At 35.6% G+C, this 17,336-nt stretch overlaps 1 protein-coding gene across 3 annotated transcripts; it reads right to left on the reverse strand.

The window, feature by feature from the left end:
• Positions 1–9,933: 9,933 nt before the first annotated feature.
• LOC104586174 (uncharacterized) lies at positions 9,934–16,627 on the reverse strand. 3 transcript variants are annotated; one of them, XM_010243332.3, is made up of 4 exons: positions 16,079–16,627; positions 11,072–11,402; positions 10,531–10,612; positions 9,934–10,296 (listed from the first exon to the last, which is right to left on the reverse strand). In XM_010243332.3, the coding sequence occupies exons 1-4, from the start codon at positions 16,333–16,335 to the stop codon at positions 10,274–10,276; spliced, it is 693 nt and encodes a 230-aa protein (XP_010241634.1). In that variant the 5' UTR covers positions 16,336–16,627; the 3' UTR covers positions 9,934–10,273. The 3 variants fall into 3 exon arrangements, with proteins under 3 accessions (XP_010241634.1, XP_088755480.1, XP_088755479.1); XM_088899354.1 differs by lacking the exons at positions 9,934–10,296; positions 10,531–10,612 and adding an exon at positions 10,832–10,933 and having other exon boundaries at positions 16,079–16,621; XM_088899353.1 differs by lacking the exons at positions 9,934–10,296; positions 10,531–10,612 and adding an exon at positions 10,832–10,936 and having other exon boundaries at positions 16,079–16,621.
• Positions 16,628–17,336: the final 709 nt, after the last annotated feature.

A 17,336-nucleotide genomic window follows, 5' to 3' on the forward strand; every position in this document is an offset into this window, starting at 1 on the left:
TCATATCGGACCCATATCAGGGGCATATTGGAGCGTATCGAGGGTGTATTAGTAGCATATTGACGAAAAAGATATGGCCGAAAACTTAGAAAAGGGGGAGGGGGAGAAAGCAAGCTTCTTTTCTTCGAAATAAGCCTTATTTCACCCCCAAATAACTCTAAAACTCTAAACTTCATTCCTATAGTGCTAGATTTGTAAAAGTTTGCATGAAACAAGTGTGAATTGATAGCTTCTTTTTTAAGATTTTTTTTAAATTTTGAAAAAATATGGCAAAATAGGTATTTTTTTTCAAAATTTTATAATATATTGTGATTTCTTTTTTTCTTGAATGTTTAAATTTATGTTGATCTACATTTCTTACATTCAAAATCACAATTTTTTGTGTTATTAGTATATTTATGGAAATTTCATGAAGATATTTGGGGAAAATATAAACTAACAAAAAATTTGGAAATGTATTTTTTTTCTCTACCTATAAAGACTAAATATATTTAAGATCTATGGATATTTTTTATTTTTTATATTTTTATAATTGAAAATAAACAATAATTAATTATATTATATCATTTGATCACAATAGTTGAATATATTATAATTCTATGGATGATCTATCATGTCCATTGACCAATTGAAATTTTTTCTTTGATAATTATTTTTTATTTTTATATTTTTAGAATTAAAAAAATAAATAAATATATTTTATCATTCCATCACAAATGATTGAATATATTATAATCCTATGGATGATCTATCATATCCACAGAGCAATTGAAATTTCTTCTTTAATAACTATTTTTTGAATATATTATATAATGTTTTTTTATAATTTTTGGAAATAAATAATAAATAATTATTAATTATATTTTCAGATAGAAGTTGTGCCAGTGCATATTTTATGGTTGGATAGGAGAGTTTGATTTTTCCCATCCCATAAAACATTAAAACTTAATAATTATAATTTATAAATTATAGTTAAGCATAGGATTTTTAATGACATTATAATTAACTACAATATATTTCTTCATAAAACTATTAAAATATATTAATTTAATGTATATACACCTCATTGAAGTCTTATATTTAGTGTTGTTGATGTATTTTTATGACTTGTTAAAGTATTTATAGTATTTTCAAGCATATCTATGTGTATTTTAGTTTTTCTCTAATATGCATGTGCATCCCGATAAGTCTCTTAAAATTGCCTTTTTCAATACACTTGGCGTTTCTAATACTTAAAACCTTGGGTGCCCCTAATCAGACTTAACCACCTTTTTTTTGGGATGACATGTTGATCTTTGGGGAAGCATCCTTGGCTAAAGCTCAAAATCTCTAATCCAATATTGAGCTCTTCTTTTAGGTGGTTAGGAAAATGGTGGATTTCAATAAATCCTTTATATTTTTTTAGTAAGAATACTTCCATGGGCTCAAAATCAATCACATATTATGAATCTTTTGGGAGTGGCTTGAGATGAAGAAGGATGATTAGTATCTTGGAGGGCCACTTCTTTATTCTACTAAGGGGGGCGTTCTTTTTTTGTTTTTTGAAATGGGGAAAATTGGACAATGGGATTTTGGTTTCCATTGACCAAGAAATTCATGTTTTTTTTTTTTAGATTTATGTGGGGGTCAAGGAAATTTTATTTTCCTAGGTATCCATCTCCTAGTTGGGTAAATAACTTTTCCATACGGGAGGAAAATTGTCAACACGTGAATAGGACAAAAATACTCCTTTTAATAATAGATTTTTGTGGCTAAAACGGTCTTTGCCTTATTTACCTGGAAAACAAAAGAGCATGGGTAAATGCACTTACTTGGGTTAGTGTCTCCTAGAAAACACTTACCCAAGTAAGTGCATTTTACCTGAATAAATAACTTACCGAAAAGCAAACGGGGCCTAAGAAACAAGCGTCATGAAGATTCATTGTTGACAAGGTAAAATCAAATCTCAAAGAGTGGAAGTCAGGGATCTTTTCCCATGCTCGAAAAGCTATGCTTATTAAATCCATACTTGTTTCCTTGCCTCTTTACCACATGGCTGCATACTGTATTCCAAATTGAATCTGTAGAGAGATTTGAACTCTATATGTAGAGATTACTACTGGTGGAGCAAATATTTAGGGAAAAATCTATTTATCTAAAAGCGTTGAGCTCCTTCTTGTTACCCTTGGAGAGAAGAGGCCTTGATTTAGCCTAGTGAATAAAACCTCACTAATGAAGTTGACTTAGCATTTCTTAGCTGAGAAAGAGGCTTTGTAGGTTAAAAATTTAAAATTATAAAGGAGAAGTACCTCAACTCCGCATTGGTGAGGGATCATCTTCAAACTTACCTTCACTATTTTCGAAAACTTCATTTAGAAAATGAGAAAGTTACATGCGCATCTGTAATGGAGTTGTAGTATAGATTTAGCTGCCCTTTGCAAGCTAAATAAGCAAAAAGATGTGTATTCTAAATCTCATAGCTTTGGAAAATACCCCCTTAGTAGGTATTTGGTGGTGGTGCTATTGTAGTTTGTTTTTATAAACGAGCCACATTAATGCCCTGTAAGTATGGTGCTTAATCACTTACTTTTCTTGTTTGGCTGAGGCTCGGATTAATAACACCAAAATAAAGCTTCTTACAAATGAAACCAATGTTTTTTCTTTTTTTTTTTAATTATGTTTTTTATTATTTTATTTTGGGGGATAAGCATACTGTCCTCCCTTTCAAAAATTTGAAATTGCAGTCACCTTTTAGTCTACTAGTAACCCCTCCTATAAACCGCATCCTACTCATAGATTTGGCATCAATCCACATCAGGATTCAGTCCACCCCTAGAGTTGAGCTATGATTTCTAGGGGTGGATTGAACACTTAAAACCCCTATTTTTTTGTTTACGTGACACTTAATGTACAGATGGATTAGTATTTTATAGCCCAATTCATATCAGCTTAGCCGACTCAGGATCAAATCCCAAATGGATCAGTTGGTACGGTTGTTAGCTTGTTCCACAGACTCGGGATTGAATCCCACTAGCATTGGGTTTGTTTGATGAAATTCGATCATTATTAGTTTATTACTTAAGAAAAGGTCTAAATACATAAGAAAACATAAAAACCAATTTGTCCAATAACAGACTAACAAATCAAAAGAAAAAAAAAAAAAAAAAGATGTAGATCAGAACAAGCCAAGCTACGAATCTAGTCTAGACAATTAGTAACAAAATGACTTTAACAGCTATTCGCACAAAAACTCTGCATGCATTCTAAAAGCATTGGCATCTATTTACACATTGATAGCATATATGTGATTTACACATATGTAAAGGAGATATTTCCAATATAGGAATAAAACTAAAAAAGAATCCAAACCCTTCTTTGCCCGCGCATGAGCAATTGAATTGAGACCTCTGTTAACAAAACACAAGGACACTTACAAAGATGATGCCAGGTGTAGACTGTCCTCTAAGAGAATATCTCTCCACAAGAAAAGAAAAGAAAATCATACCATTGCGGCGCAAAACCCAATTATCGAACATGTGGGGTCAGTCCAATGTCCCTCTTCTAAGTTCTACCATAAGATTTTACATCCTTTTGGACGAACTTGGATTTCACATCCATCAAAAGTGGCTAGGGGTTTACTGGTTCAGCAGTGGGCTCACCCAACCAAAACCCGACAAAAGGCTGACCCGTAGGGTCAGTGCGGGCTTACCACCTAACCCGACTATTGACATCTCTATCCATGGCTTTGTAGAAAATCTTTAAATCTTTTTTATGGCAAGGAATCATAAGATAGAAGGTATTTTCAATTTCTTTATGCACGTTAGCTAACACTTGTGCATCATCAAGAAAGGGCCCAATTGGACCCAGCTACATTTGAGACTTCTAAGGCATTTTCGTGGGTTCTAAAAGGCCTCAAGAATGGGAAAGTTCATACAAAAGGAGCACTTTTTTAAGGTCATTAATCTGGTCCTTTTCTGTAAAAGTAGAAGTATCCCAATTCTTTTACTTTGGAATCAAAGGCCAATTGGGAGAGAGACAACCAGAGAAGGGTGAGGGAGGTCTCTAATTCAATTTGGGAATAGAGTTGCCTCAATCCTTTTCACATTGGAGCATTTGGCTGTTTTCAAGAAGGCTGTCTGATAACAGCTGAAGTGGCTGAATTGAATGAACTAATCCATTGTCTTTCAGTGAATAGTTTATTAAGGAGATTGTGAGTTTCTAGCCACACTGTCAACCCCTGAGACGAGAAGATTCAATCACATTAAAGCATACTTATTTTTTATTTATTAACATTTTCATAAATAAATCGAATTTGCTGCTCACTACTCTCTATCTGCTTTGAATTACAGCCACATATTACCATCTTGTATGGTGAGATGCGCGGCTGCAATGTGTTATGAATAGAGTACAGATATAAAAAGTGAGTAGGAAATCTGTACAATTTCATGTTCAAACCATCACATTCAACAAATTACATCTTTCACTTTAGCAAATGCCCCATTGATTTTTCCTTAATTTAATAAACAAATTCATCTTTCATGAAAGGGTGAAAATTTCTCCACCCGTTTTCTTTTCCATTGAAAGAGATGGAGCCAACAGATAAGAGATTTTCTTTTTCTAAGCCGAGCTCGTTGGTTGCATGATTCCATGTGCCTTGTCATGGTCTGGAATAAATAAATTCTACTTCTGGAAAATATAAAACAGGGCATTTAATTCTTTTTTCAATCCAAATACACGCGGTGTCGGTGTGATGTTGACAGGATAAAACACACTTTTCATTTGCTAATTGCTCTTCCAAATACGTAATGTTGGGCCCAGATACTAAAATAGACCTCATTGTCAGCCTTCTGGGGCCACATTCAGAAGAGATTTGGGGAAATATGGCCCATAAAAGTCAAGTTTTCAGGCCCAATTGGCTGCATAGTCAAAGCTCAGGCCCGGGGTCTAATTTGTAAATTGCAACCCTGATCTGGTGTCTGGTGATCACCGGCTTTAGACAGATCTGATAAGGAAATTGAACAATAGATACGGTTAGGCATGGCAATTTTCTTCATTTTTTTTTTAATTCGGAACCTATCTTAGGTGATGCGATGATTATCATATGGGAAAATTTACAAATATTTTGATAAGATTGTAAATTATAATTAATTTATTTAAAAGAAATTAAAATAAAATGAATTTGACATGATACAAAATGGTGGAAAGTGGGAACAAGGCCGTCCCCGCCCTATTGCCATTCCTAATCACGATGTATATATCCTCGAGACAGAAGTCTAAATTCATATCTATAAGTCAAAAGATTTCTAAGATATAATGCATCAATGGCGTTTCTGTGGTTGGAGGACAAACAGCTTACATATTGGAAATGGCAATATGGCAGCTTGTTTTTGTTATTCAGACCAAAATCTTGTGAGAATGGCATCCGGATATGCATTAAGAATGTCTTCCCTACATGTTTGTTAAATTTATAAGGAAATGTTTATAATATGATTTTCAGAGCATGGTTTTTGAACTGTCGTTGACTTGGACGGTCGGACCATTTGATATGTCTAGACAACCGGTTCTATTTCACACTTAATCTTTTTGGGCCAAAAACATTGATTTGGTTAGCAACCTTTTTTGACCCTGACAATGGTTTTGACATTTTTTAATTTTTTTTTTTAAATTCAAACAGGCTATTTATTCAAACCGAATGATCAAACCACTGACCCAAAAACCAGTGGCCAAAGCGGTACTGACTCCGGGTCGATTTTTAAAACATTGCGCTCGTGGCTTTTGCTTTGACAAAATCCAGTTTCCAATGAGAAAGGATGCCCAAGTGGTACGGTACTAGCCCTAAAAATCCTCAAAGTCCGATTCTTGTCTGTTTCCCTCGATTTTCTGTTTCTTTCTTAGTTTCTATCCAACCAAACACAGTTCTAGTGTAAAGGACAGAGAATTAAATCATTGGGTCAATACTGCTGGATTTCCTAACTTAAACAGGCACCGATCAGAGTGTATAGAAGTACAGAACCAGAGATGCTAAATCAGGCTAATTTAGTACCATTTGGTGTAGTTTGTTGCTATACTTATCTAAGCAATGGCCCATTAGCCCATCATTTGCACTCAGTACATTGTGGAAGCCCATGAGGTTGGAAATAGCTTGTAGAAGTAAAGGAACAACAAGGACCCGCCTGCAGACTAATAGCTTGTTTGGTGGGGACACGACGGAGATTTGAGGTTGAAAACTAAAGCATAGCCTTGACCCATGGATTTCTCATCTGTCGAGTGGCAGAGACAGAAATTTTCTTTTGGGGGGTTCAAGTTAAACAAGAAAATGAAATAGGGAGGAGAAGAAGTAGAGTTTGGAAAAAAATGGCCTGAGAATGTTTTGGTTTACTATAGATTTTTTAAAGAAAAAATAAATAAATTTCTTTTGAAAAAAGTGTGAGTTAGAGGAGCCTTAGAGAGTAATCCTTTACAATTTTTTTTGGGAAATGTCTAAAACTCACTATGAGTTTTCAATATTTTTCTTAAACTCATCACAACTTTTTAAAATGTCTAAAACTCACCATATTAGTAAGTTTGTATTTTCCAAAACTCACCTTCCGCAATAAGTTAATGCTTCTTAACAGAGATGTCCATGTCAGCATGGATAACAATTTTCATGACCAAATTACCCTTGAATAGTGAGTTAGAGGAAAAATGGTATTTTTCATTTTTTTTTTGCATTTTTAACATGGTTTTTAAAACCGAACCGGTCAAGGGTCCGGTTACTAGGTTGAACGGTCCGACCGTTTGAACCAAATGCTTGGCCCATTCTGACAAAAAAATAAAAAAGGGTCAAAACTGTTCGAACGATTAACCACCCAGTTCAATGGTTCGCTGACCAAAATCAACGGTTTTGGGGGGAAATCCGATTTTTGGGGAAAATGGAACCGGTCACCTGACATGTTCCCGGTTTTTCCGATCCAGCCATCCAGTCCGATCCGGTTTTGAAAACCATGATTTTTAATGTTTTGTTATAATTTCCAATGTTTTTTTATAATTTTTGTTTTTTTTTTACATTTTTCTATTTTCTACAATCTATTAATTTTTGGTGCTTTTTCTACAATTTTTATTTTCTGATTTTGTTTTTCAATTTCTATAGTTTCTATAATTTGAAAATAATTTTTTATTTTGTTTAAAATTTCTATAATTTTTATATTTTTTGTAATTTCTATGTTTTTATGTATTTTATATTTAAATATTTTTTTGAACTTTTCCTTTTTTCATGTCTAAATATTAAAATGGTAATATCTTAACACTCGCTAATTTATTTTGTATATATTTTATATTTTTATGAAGGTTAAAATGGTAATATATTAATGTCTGTTAGTTTGTTTAATGCCAAGTTAGTGACATGGTGAGTTTTAGACATTTTGAAAAGTTGTGGTGAGTTTAGGAGAAATGCTAAAAACTCATGGTGAGTTTTAGCCAATTTCCCTTTTTTTTTCCACACTTGGCTCCACCCCTACTCACACAACAATTTTTTTTTAATAGAGACTATAGTTTTTTTTTTAATAGAGATCATAGATTTTCTTATCATAAAAATAAAAGTGGTAAAGTACATATCTATATGGCTTTAAACAATCAAAACTGGATCATCATCTTCATCATTTAAACCTTGTCCCAACTATAGGAGGTCGATTATATGAATCCTGTTTTGTCATTTCCGTCCATTCAGTGTCATTCTGTTGTATAACAATCAATGCTTACATGTAATAAAAATAGTGAATATCTATGATACTGAAAAGACATGATACCTGAATTTTGATGAATAACACCTGATTGGTCACCTCTTTTATGATACCAATTGATTCGTCCTAAGTTTTTCTGGTATCACATCTTTTTGTATCATAGTTGAATCCTTTAAGTAAATCACACTTTTAAACATTACTTGGTGATGAAATAAACGATTCATCCTGGCAGTGGCAGTTCATAATGAAATGAGAAACTATCAAAACAGGTTTGACTATGATGCCGAAAGACATGATGTTGAAAAAACTTATAACCAATCAACCAGCATCATAGATTTTCCCCCAAAAGCTTGGGACCAAGATAAAAATGATCAGTTTCAGTTGCCGCTATCTGATTATAACCCTCTTCTACAATGGCTAACTAAGGGCCTCTCTGGCTTAGAAGGAGAAGAATAGGTGATGCACAGAAGGATAATTTATCCTACATTCCACAAGGAGAAGCTGATGGTTTGCAAACGGATTCTCTATCTTCAAAGGGAATAAGGAAAGGGATTGATTTTATTCATGGAAGCCCTTTAAAGAGTTTACAACCCTGGACTGAGATGCATTCATCCACTTGTCCTGATTACTTTAACTTCTCAGATCAATCGTCAATATTTTTCCCCACATCTAGAGAGGTTTAACTGGGTTTTTTTACCACCTTTTAAACGCAATTGTTTGCTATACTTTACCATGTTTCGTCTCGCCTTTAACAGATCATATCATGGTTTACAACTTACAAGGGTTTAATATCTCCATCTCTATCTCTTTAAAGTTTAAACGGAAATAGAAATTTGCTTCATTGCCCTGTTGCTTGATGGCTTCAATTCAAAGGAAGTTGAGCGTGAAGACCAAAGCAACCATCGGAGTTGATTGACATCCACGGAAATCTTGGGAAAGGATAATGAATTAACGACAGAAGAAATGATCGAGGAATGCAAACTATTCTACTTCACTGGCCAACATACTACCTGTGTGGCCTGTTCTCTGTCGGTCTGTCCTACTAGCATAGCAATGCATCAAGACTGGCAAGTGGCAACAAAGCGCAAGGGCAGAGGTAATCAAAGTCTGCGGCAGAAACACACCAACACTAGAAAGCTTGCCCACCTAAATTGTGAGTTGTGTAAAACCATGTCAACACACCATTTTATCCAATGTTTTCAAAATCAGACCGGACCGGAAAAACCGGAACCGTTCAGGTCTTTGGTTCCAGTTATATTATAAATTGGTTTTTTTTAAAAAAAAATTAAAAATGTTAGAAAACCACTGACCCAAGTGGTCAAACCGCTAAACCATTCAACCCAGTCAGTGGTTTGCAGGTTATATTCTTTATTTTTTCTGTATTAAAAAAAATATAAAAAATCCACGTGTCCCTATCGTAATTGGGGGTTAGGGTTCAAACGAAAATCATTTTCATTCTTCCCTAATTCCCTTCTCAGCTGCTCACTTAGCTTGACCTCAGATGACCCACGGTGGCGGTGACCTACAGCAAGCTACAGCGACCCACAACAACCCACAGCCATCAGCGATCGGCGATTGAGGTTCTATCTACGGTGAACACAAGGTTTGCATTCTCAGTTCTCACCTCGTTGAGCGCATGGTTTTACAACGGTGACCGGTTGTCTAATCAGCGCTGACCAACATTTACAAACTACCAGTGACCAGTGGTGACCACCGGTTACAGACCACCAATTTCGTCAGTGATCTACGGCAACTTTGCAGCGACTGTTTCTTCCCCTCTGCTGACAAGTCTATAGTTACAGTGGCAATTATCCCCTTCTCTCTGTGACCCCAACACCGTCACACCTCCATTACCAGCACTGATTTTTTCTGTAATTTATTTAATTTTTAAAATATATTTTATTATTTATAAATCTATTTTTATTGTTAATTTATTTATAACACGGGTTGAACCATTTGACCCAAACAGTTGAACCACCAAACCAGAGAACGGTGCCTTAACCGATTCTGTTTCCGGGTCGATTTTCCAAACCTTGATTTTATCTTTTTGGGTGCAGACCAATTGATTATCCATAGACCATTGCATTGCATATTTATGTAATTATGAGCCTAAATGCATTATATGACACCCACAAGTAACCATGATTCTGCATGAAGTTCTTAGATTACACCCTCCTGTGGCTGTGCCATTCCTTTGTCCGATTTACATTCAGGAGCACAAAGATTAAAGATGATGGAAGAAATCACCCTTCACATCGGCATCCAGCTCGTGTTTATAATATTATTATTCATCCAGCATGAACATGAACTTTGGGGAGAAGATGCAGAAGATTTCAAACCCGAAAAGTTCAAAGGTGTTTCAGAGGCGACAAAGAATCAACTGATGTTCTATCAATTGGATGGGGCCCTAACCCTAAATAGACATCGGTAGAATTTAGACATGAGTGACAGATTGAGGCTAAGACAGCATTGGTAATGATTCTAAAGAGATTCACACACATTTGAACTCTCATCTTCACATGCTCACGCTCGATGGATTGTTCTAATTCCAGTCTAAGCCACAATATGGAGCCCAATTATTTTGTATCAGCTCCACTACCTACATTATTGACACGATCAATCTCATAAGCAGCATGCTTCAGTCAGAGTATTTGCAACATAACCAATGCCATGTTCTTATTTATGGATATGGATAATTGACGATGCAATTACATCAATTGAGAACATCAATCTATGCTATGGAACTGCATCTATCTTATCTAATTTAGTAATGCTGACAAACTCAACCAACACAAATTAAAAGAAAAGAATAAAAAAAAGAGGGTAAATCAACCTTCCAGTCGATCCAATTCTTTCTCCCACTTAAGCCCAAACATCTGCCGTCCAAAAGGTACAATGAGATTATATCGGAATACCTGTAATTATTTAGATGAAAGTTACGTTACCATATCCAGAAATCCTTTAGATCTTGGAGCACATAGGAAGCAGTTAATGCAGAACATGATATGTAGCATTCTGCTCAATATCTTCTATCTGGTCTACCAGCACATCTATCCAGATATCGGTGATCAGTGATCATATCTTGGATGGAAAACAATCCCAAACACCTCCAAACCCCAACAAACACAAAGGGAAGAGGGAAGACCAATCACCAAACACTATATGTCCAATTTATGAAATTCTCCTCACATCAACTTGTATGTGTGTGTGTGTTATTGTTGGTATGGTATGTTTTACTACTGCAACAAAAAACGAGACATCCAAGAAAGAAACCTAGATTAACCATTCTGGACCCACAAGCTATGTTGCAGAATATGTTTCTACAATAGTAACAATTACTGAGACTTAATTCCTGGTGACAACAAATGACTGACCTTATCATTGATGTCACGCATCTGCACTTTGAGAATTTCAGAATCTTCAATCCATTTGGCATCATTTCCATTTAATCTATTAGCCTGTGCTTTCTTCAGGGCTAACCGCCACTCAGCAATTTGGTTTCGTATTTCCTTGTTAAGTTCAACCCACTCTGGAGCACATCCATTTCTTGAAAGAATCCTGTATAAGGTGTCTTCTGCTGGATCTGCATGGGGGTTAGTGCTAAGGTCCAGAGGCTTCCCTTTTCCAGGTAAGTTCTCGAATTGCCCTTCTTCCATTGAATGCCATATTCTTTGCTCAACAACATTGATGATATCTGTTTCCGATCTATTAAAGGATAGCTCAATATCACAAACTGCAATATTTTAGATTGGGAACCAAATAAATTTAAAGGAGTTACAAGCAAGTGTTTCTTTTCTTTTCTTTTTTTTCTTTTTCTTTTTCTTTTTTTTTTTTTTTTGAGAAGGTACTAACCAGTTTTAATTAAGCAACGTAAGATCTACATAAATATGGCTAAAAACAGGCACCATGTTTTTTTATACTAGTAAATGTGCACATGTACTGCATGTGGAAAATTCAGACATTGATAATAATTGTCCATATCAGGAGTTCAAGACCTATGTAACTAAGACAAGTAATTGAAAATTGGTGTAGTGTTATATATGTCATATAATACAAAAGTATAATATATGATACACAAAATACATTTAATGTTGTAGACCTGGGATGCAGATCTGGTCAGGCCCAAGCCTGGGCTATACAACTTATCATAGGTACCAAAATAATTTTCAAAGTGCCAAGGTGAGGTTAGGCAATAGAGGGGTGCCTTGTAACCTAATTGCCTACATGGGTGCCAATGTATTTAAAATGCTGAGGTGTGAAATGGCATTCCACTACCTGGAAGTGTGGGTGTTATGGACGCATTCCTCGGGAAGACGTACCATCGCCACCGGCAGCAACAGGCACCTAACCCACCGCCAGCAGCAGCAGTGATTCAATAATTCTCATCCTACCCAGTTCGGCAACAGCAGCCTTATCTAGATTAGATTAGATCATCTTGCTTGTTCTTATCTTATTCTATTGCTCTTATCTTATCTTGTTAGTAGCTTATCAGATTAGGATTAGCTTATCTTGTCCTTAGCAAGATAGAACTGGAAGTCTCCCTATTTAGCAAGGAGACTCCCTTTGATTAGGACTCTTGTAATCTCCTATTTAAGGAGACCCCATTATTGAATGAGGATATCAAATTTCCAGTCAAGAAAGAGAGTAAAAGGAGAGTTCGGTGATCTCTTGGACAAATCACCCTCTAGGACGCCAAGATAGGTTCAGCTAGGAAGGGAAGGAACAAGGGAAAACAGGAGCTTTTCCCCGTGGACCGACCCGTGACGCGATTCTATTCCCGGGCCCATAACAGTGGGGTGTAGTTCAGAACATAAGAGACATAAGCCTCCTTAAGAGGAGGGGGATGAGGAGGAAGGAGGGGAAGGGGAGGAGGAAGAAGATGATGGAGGATCTCATTTTTCTTTATTTATAATAAAAATCTTTTTAAGAAGAATGAAGATGCATAACACTGTTGTGCAATTAACTGTTCTATCACACAAGAACACTCATTTAAGCACTTTATTAACAGTATATATAAGAGTATATCCAGGAGGCTAGTAGGGATGCAAATGAATCGGATCAGATTTGAATCAAGGTATATCTGAATCCGATCTGATATCACATATCTGATATCTGATTGGATCTCAGAAATGGTGATCCAAATCTGAATCCATTAAGGATGTCAGATGTCCGAATATGATCCGATCCAATTCAAATTATGAAATATTTAATAAATTATTAAAAGAAAAAAACATAAAAGTTTATATAAAGAAAAACAAAAACATAAGTATTTTTTCAACTATTTTCATCATATATATTAATATATACATGTCTTTTTATAGAAAAATTTACAAAAAAATGCAAATGCCTTTTTATAAGTAAATATGTTTATAAATATATATACATATATAGGTCGGACCGGATCAGATAGGGGGTGACCCGAATCTGATACAAGTTTCAATTGGATCCGATTATCTGTAGGGGTGAGCAAGAAAAAACAAAAAACTAAACTGACCAAAAAAACCGACCAAAACCAAACAGAAAATTTGATTAACCAAACCGGTTGGTTCGGTTTCAGTTCAGTATTTAAAAAAAATGAAGGTGCCGGTTTGGTTTCGGTTAACCAAAATAGAAAACTGGTAGTTAACCGAACCGACCGATATACATATATTTATATATATTTTATGTATATTTATGTATATTATATATATTATATTTTCTATACATTATAAATTAATAAATATGCATTATATATAAATATATATTTATAATATATAATATATTATTTATTATATAAAATATAATATTTTATATATATTTCTAGTGTTTTATTATATATTTATATATGTTTTTTATAATATATTGTAAATAATAAAAAATTGATGAACCAACAAACCAAACCAATGGTTAACCGAACCGGTCAACCGGTTAACCGATCGGCTTCAGTTCAGTTTTGGTTACCCCAAAAACTGGTAACCCCGGTCCCCGGTTCGGTTTTAAAAATAAGCCCACCACCCCTAATTATCTGATCCGATCCAATCCAAGAATCCAACAAAAATAGGATATGATACGATTTTCAATTGGATCCAACTCATGAGCACTTATTAGGACAAGCACTCCCAAATAGGGGCTAAGTCTATTGTTCCTATAGTAGTGGCTGCAACATTTGTAGATGTTACCATGTACAACACCACCTAGTCCTCAGTTGGCCTTCTGCTTCTCTCGAACATCTGCAAAGTATTACAAGCATGAATTGAAGCTCCTAATTCTATACACCAAGATAAAGTAGAAGTGACCAACATACTAGTCTCCATGACATTAGATTCGAGCATACCTTCATTAGGCTTCTTCTTAATGGAGTGCATGTACTTAGGGTAGTTCCTCTTCTAGTGCCCTTTCTATTTGCAAAAGTGACACTCATCTAATGACTTGTCTTTCTTTAAATTCTTCCCAGACTTGTCTTGTTTCTTTTAAGCCTTTCTCCTAGGCTTCCTCTTCTTTTTGCCAAATTCCTTCTTCTACAAGGCTGGCAACTGGCTTCTCCTTTTGCATTAATTCTTTTGCTCACTACAACATATTACAAGGCTTGGGCAAGGTAACTTTCATTTTGTTCATGTTGAATTTTGACAATAACTAATTAAGAGAGGGAGAAAACGAGCTCAAGATCACATTGATCTTTATGCCATCCTCAAGCATACTACCAATAGCATCCAATTCATGATATATCCAATCATTTTCATGACATTGTTATAAATTGGCTAACTTTCAATCATTCAGGTGGTCATCAACGACTTGAGAACTTTTTGTACAACCAAATGGCTCTACTCCTTATAAAGAAAATTTAGACTATATAGAGTTTCCCTACAGGTTGTTATGTTTTCATATTGTTTCTGAATAGAATTTCCAATGAAGCGAGGATGTAACACTTGGCAAGAGAATTATTATCTTGCCATTCCTTATATGTTTTCCTTCTTTGCTTAGAAACGTGATCACCAGGAGCTTCCTCATTGGCAATCTTGTTTAGTTTTTTCAAACACAAGGACAATGTGGAGATTGCACTTTCAATTGGTATAATTTGAAATATTGAGTTTGTTATCATCGATTGTTTTAGCAAAGAGTTTGTTTCCCATTTCTACAAATGCAAATTGAAATAATTAATCCACAACTTTATTTCATGTGTTGAAGTGTAGAGAGGGCTTTTGTTTACATTTCATTCTCATTTATTCATCTTGAGAATTCCCTCCATTTCAAGAGATGCTCTCAGACATCTGAGAATGTGAGGAATCCCACGGGTGCATAGGGGCAATTGTTATAGTTGTATAGCCCTACTACTTTTTGAAGAGAATACTCTTATCTATCCATCAAATGAATTTCCCCTTTGGCCTCTATCAAATAAGGTTCCATAGGCATTTTAGGTTAATCCCTTCTAATAGTTAAGTCTTGATCCATCACATAGGTATACTAAGGTATTGTGAGAGAGTCTTCCATTTTAGGATAAGCCTCTCCCACTAGTTTATGATGCCCTATCATCTCATGAAGTGATCTAAGGACATCAATAGTTAATAAATAACTCCATTTTAGAGTGTATTTTCACTCACCATATCATCTCACATTAATGATGGAAGGCCTTTAGAGATTACTTCCTACAAGAATTCCCTATAAGGTTTAGGTCAACCAAAATGATTCCCACTGGATTTCATAAATCAGATCTAAAATCAGAGTTAGGTTTGATCCTTGCAGGTTAGGTTGGAGAATCAAGAGGAATAGAATTGGACTCAATTAGAGAGGGAGATCATCCGGGGATGATGTGCATCCGCCCATGAAACCTATAGAGTCACTTAAGTCTCCATGAAACCCAAGACGGGATCAGAAATCAACTCATTCAAAGAAATCTGACTGTAACTCCAATCAACCTACCCATTTGCTCACCCCTAACTCCAATAGGTGACAAAATAAGGGAAATTATAGCACCCATGAAAATAAGTGATCTTTGTTGAAGGGGCTAGACGAGCTACAGGCAGACCAAATGATTGAGGTTGAGGTAATAAGAAATGACTTAAGAGATCGTAATTAAACACTGGATATGGCGCTGAACAAACGGAACGGCGAAACAGCATTAATGTAGCTGACCCTCACATAGACCCTCGTATAGTTGGGGAAAAGGCTTACATGATGATTTAGATGATGATGATGATGATATATTGAAATTGAAGTTCAACAGAAAAAATAAAAAATAAAAGAAATAAAAAATAAAAGTAGAAACAATTACCAACTGATTGAGCTTCTCAGATCAGAGTTTCAAGCTGTTCAACATATTCTTAGTGACAAATTCAATCTTAACACACAGAAGCCTATAAAAATTTCATTGAGAAAGGGACAAGACGAAGAACAAGAAAACATACCTCACAGAGTTTCGTTGGCCACGAAGTTCAGGAGGGAGCTTGCGGTCGTTGACAGCGTCTATAACGGCGGAGAGACGGCTGGCGTGCTTCTTCTCGGGCTTGGGCAAGGAAGTGGTTGGGTTTTCCGGCTGGTCCCGCGAGGAAGAAGCATATCTGGGTCTGGGTCCGACCTGGCCAACGAGAAAGAATAACGCAAAGACGTGCCTTGATCTCGGCAGAAGCGATGGCGCCAGTGCCGTTGCCGCGCGGATGGCCATGGTTGAGCCGGAAAATACCGCGATCTGCCCTTGCCGATAGGCAGATTCGCCTTGGTAGGTCTTCTCATCATCGGTTCATCACCGACCATCGACTAAAAATCTAAAACCTCACCATACGTGGCTCTCTATGGCTCGGTAGTCGCTAGTCAAAACAAGGAAGAGGGGGAGCTTCAGCCTTCAGGTGATCCTGGTAAACCGAACCGAAGTCCCGAACTAGAGGCAACGCTGACGGTACGGTATACAGCAAAATGTTAGAATCACGGTCAGAACAATTGCCAAACCGGGTATGCCCCCTGGGCCCTAACTTTGGTTTGTGAATTGTGATAAACTTCTGGATCTTATCAGTTTTTGACCCCGCTAGTGACCTTGAAAATTGAAATGTAAATTACTTGGTGCTTGTTTGGCACCGAGCGTTTTACAAGTGTTCCGTTTCACTAGTGGCCCCGATTTATTTCAATTTGTTTTACCTGTATTTTTTTGAAAAATACAAAAAAAAGATACTACTGATTGGGCGTTTAAAGTAATTAATATTATAATATATTTACAAGGTTTTTGAAAACAACCCGAAAATAGAATCGGTGAGGGGACCGGTTTCCGGTTAAGTGATACCATCTAGGTCGAACAGTTTGACCTGTGATGTCATTAATAAATTAAAAGAAAAATATATTTATAAATAATAAAAAATGCATAAAATTAAAAAATACAGAAAATAAAACTATTTATATAAAAAAACAGTACAAAACACATAGAAAAAAATAAAAATAAAATACAGACAAATTCTAAAAAATACAGAAAAAAACACAAAAAATAAAAAAATACAGGAAAAAAACAGAAAATTTCTACAGCTATGATGCATGTTGAGGATGGTAGGTAAACGGTGTTAGTTTATGGGTGCAATTCAGCCGGCACAAGAACTTGATATGGAAACACGTCACCCTCCTCAAGCCAATATTCCTTGATTCAGTTGATTGCATTATTATGAAGTAATAAAATATTAAAAA

The sequence above is a fragment of the Nelumbo nucifera genome, chromosome 2 (assembly GCF_055504915.1).
Source record: "Nelumbo nucifera cultivar China Antique chromosome 2, China Antique-T2T, whole genome shotgun sequence".
NCBI classification, from domain to species: Eukaryota; Viridiplantae; Streptophyta; class Magnoliopsida; order Proteales; family Nelumbonaceae; genus Nelumbo; species Nelumbo nucifera.

Excerpts from the sequence above, each read along its gene's own strand:
- LOC104586174 (XM_010243332.3), bottom strand. The coding sequence starts at position 16,335 with ATGGCCATCCGCGCGGCAACGGCACTGGCGCCATCGCTTCTGCCGAGA. Across the intron at positions 11,403-16,078 it reads GGCCAACGAAACTCTGTGAG|ATCGGAAACAGATATCATCA; the intron begins GTATGTTTTCTT and ends ATCCTTTAATAG. Across the intron at positions 10,297-10,530 it reads AGAATTGGATCGACTGGAAG|GTAGTGGAGCTGATACAAAA; the intron begins GTTGATTTACCC and ends TCAATAATGTAG.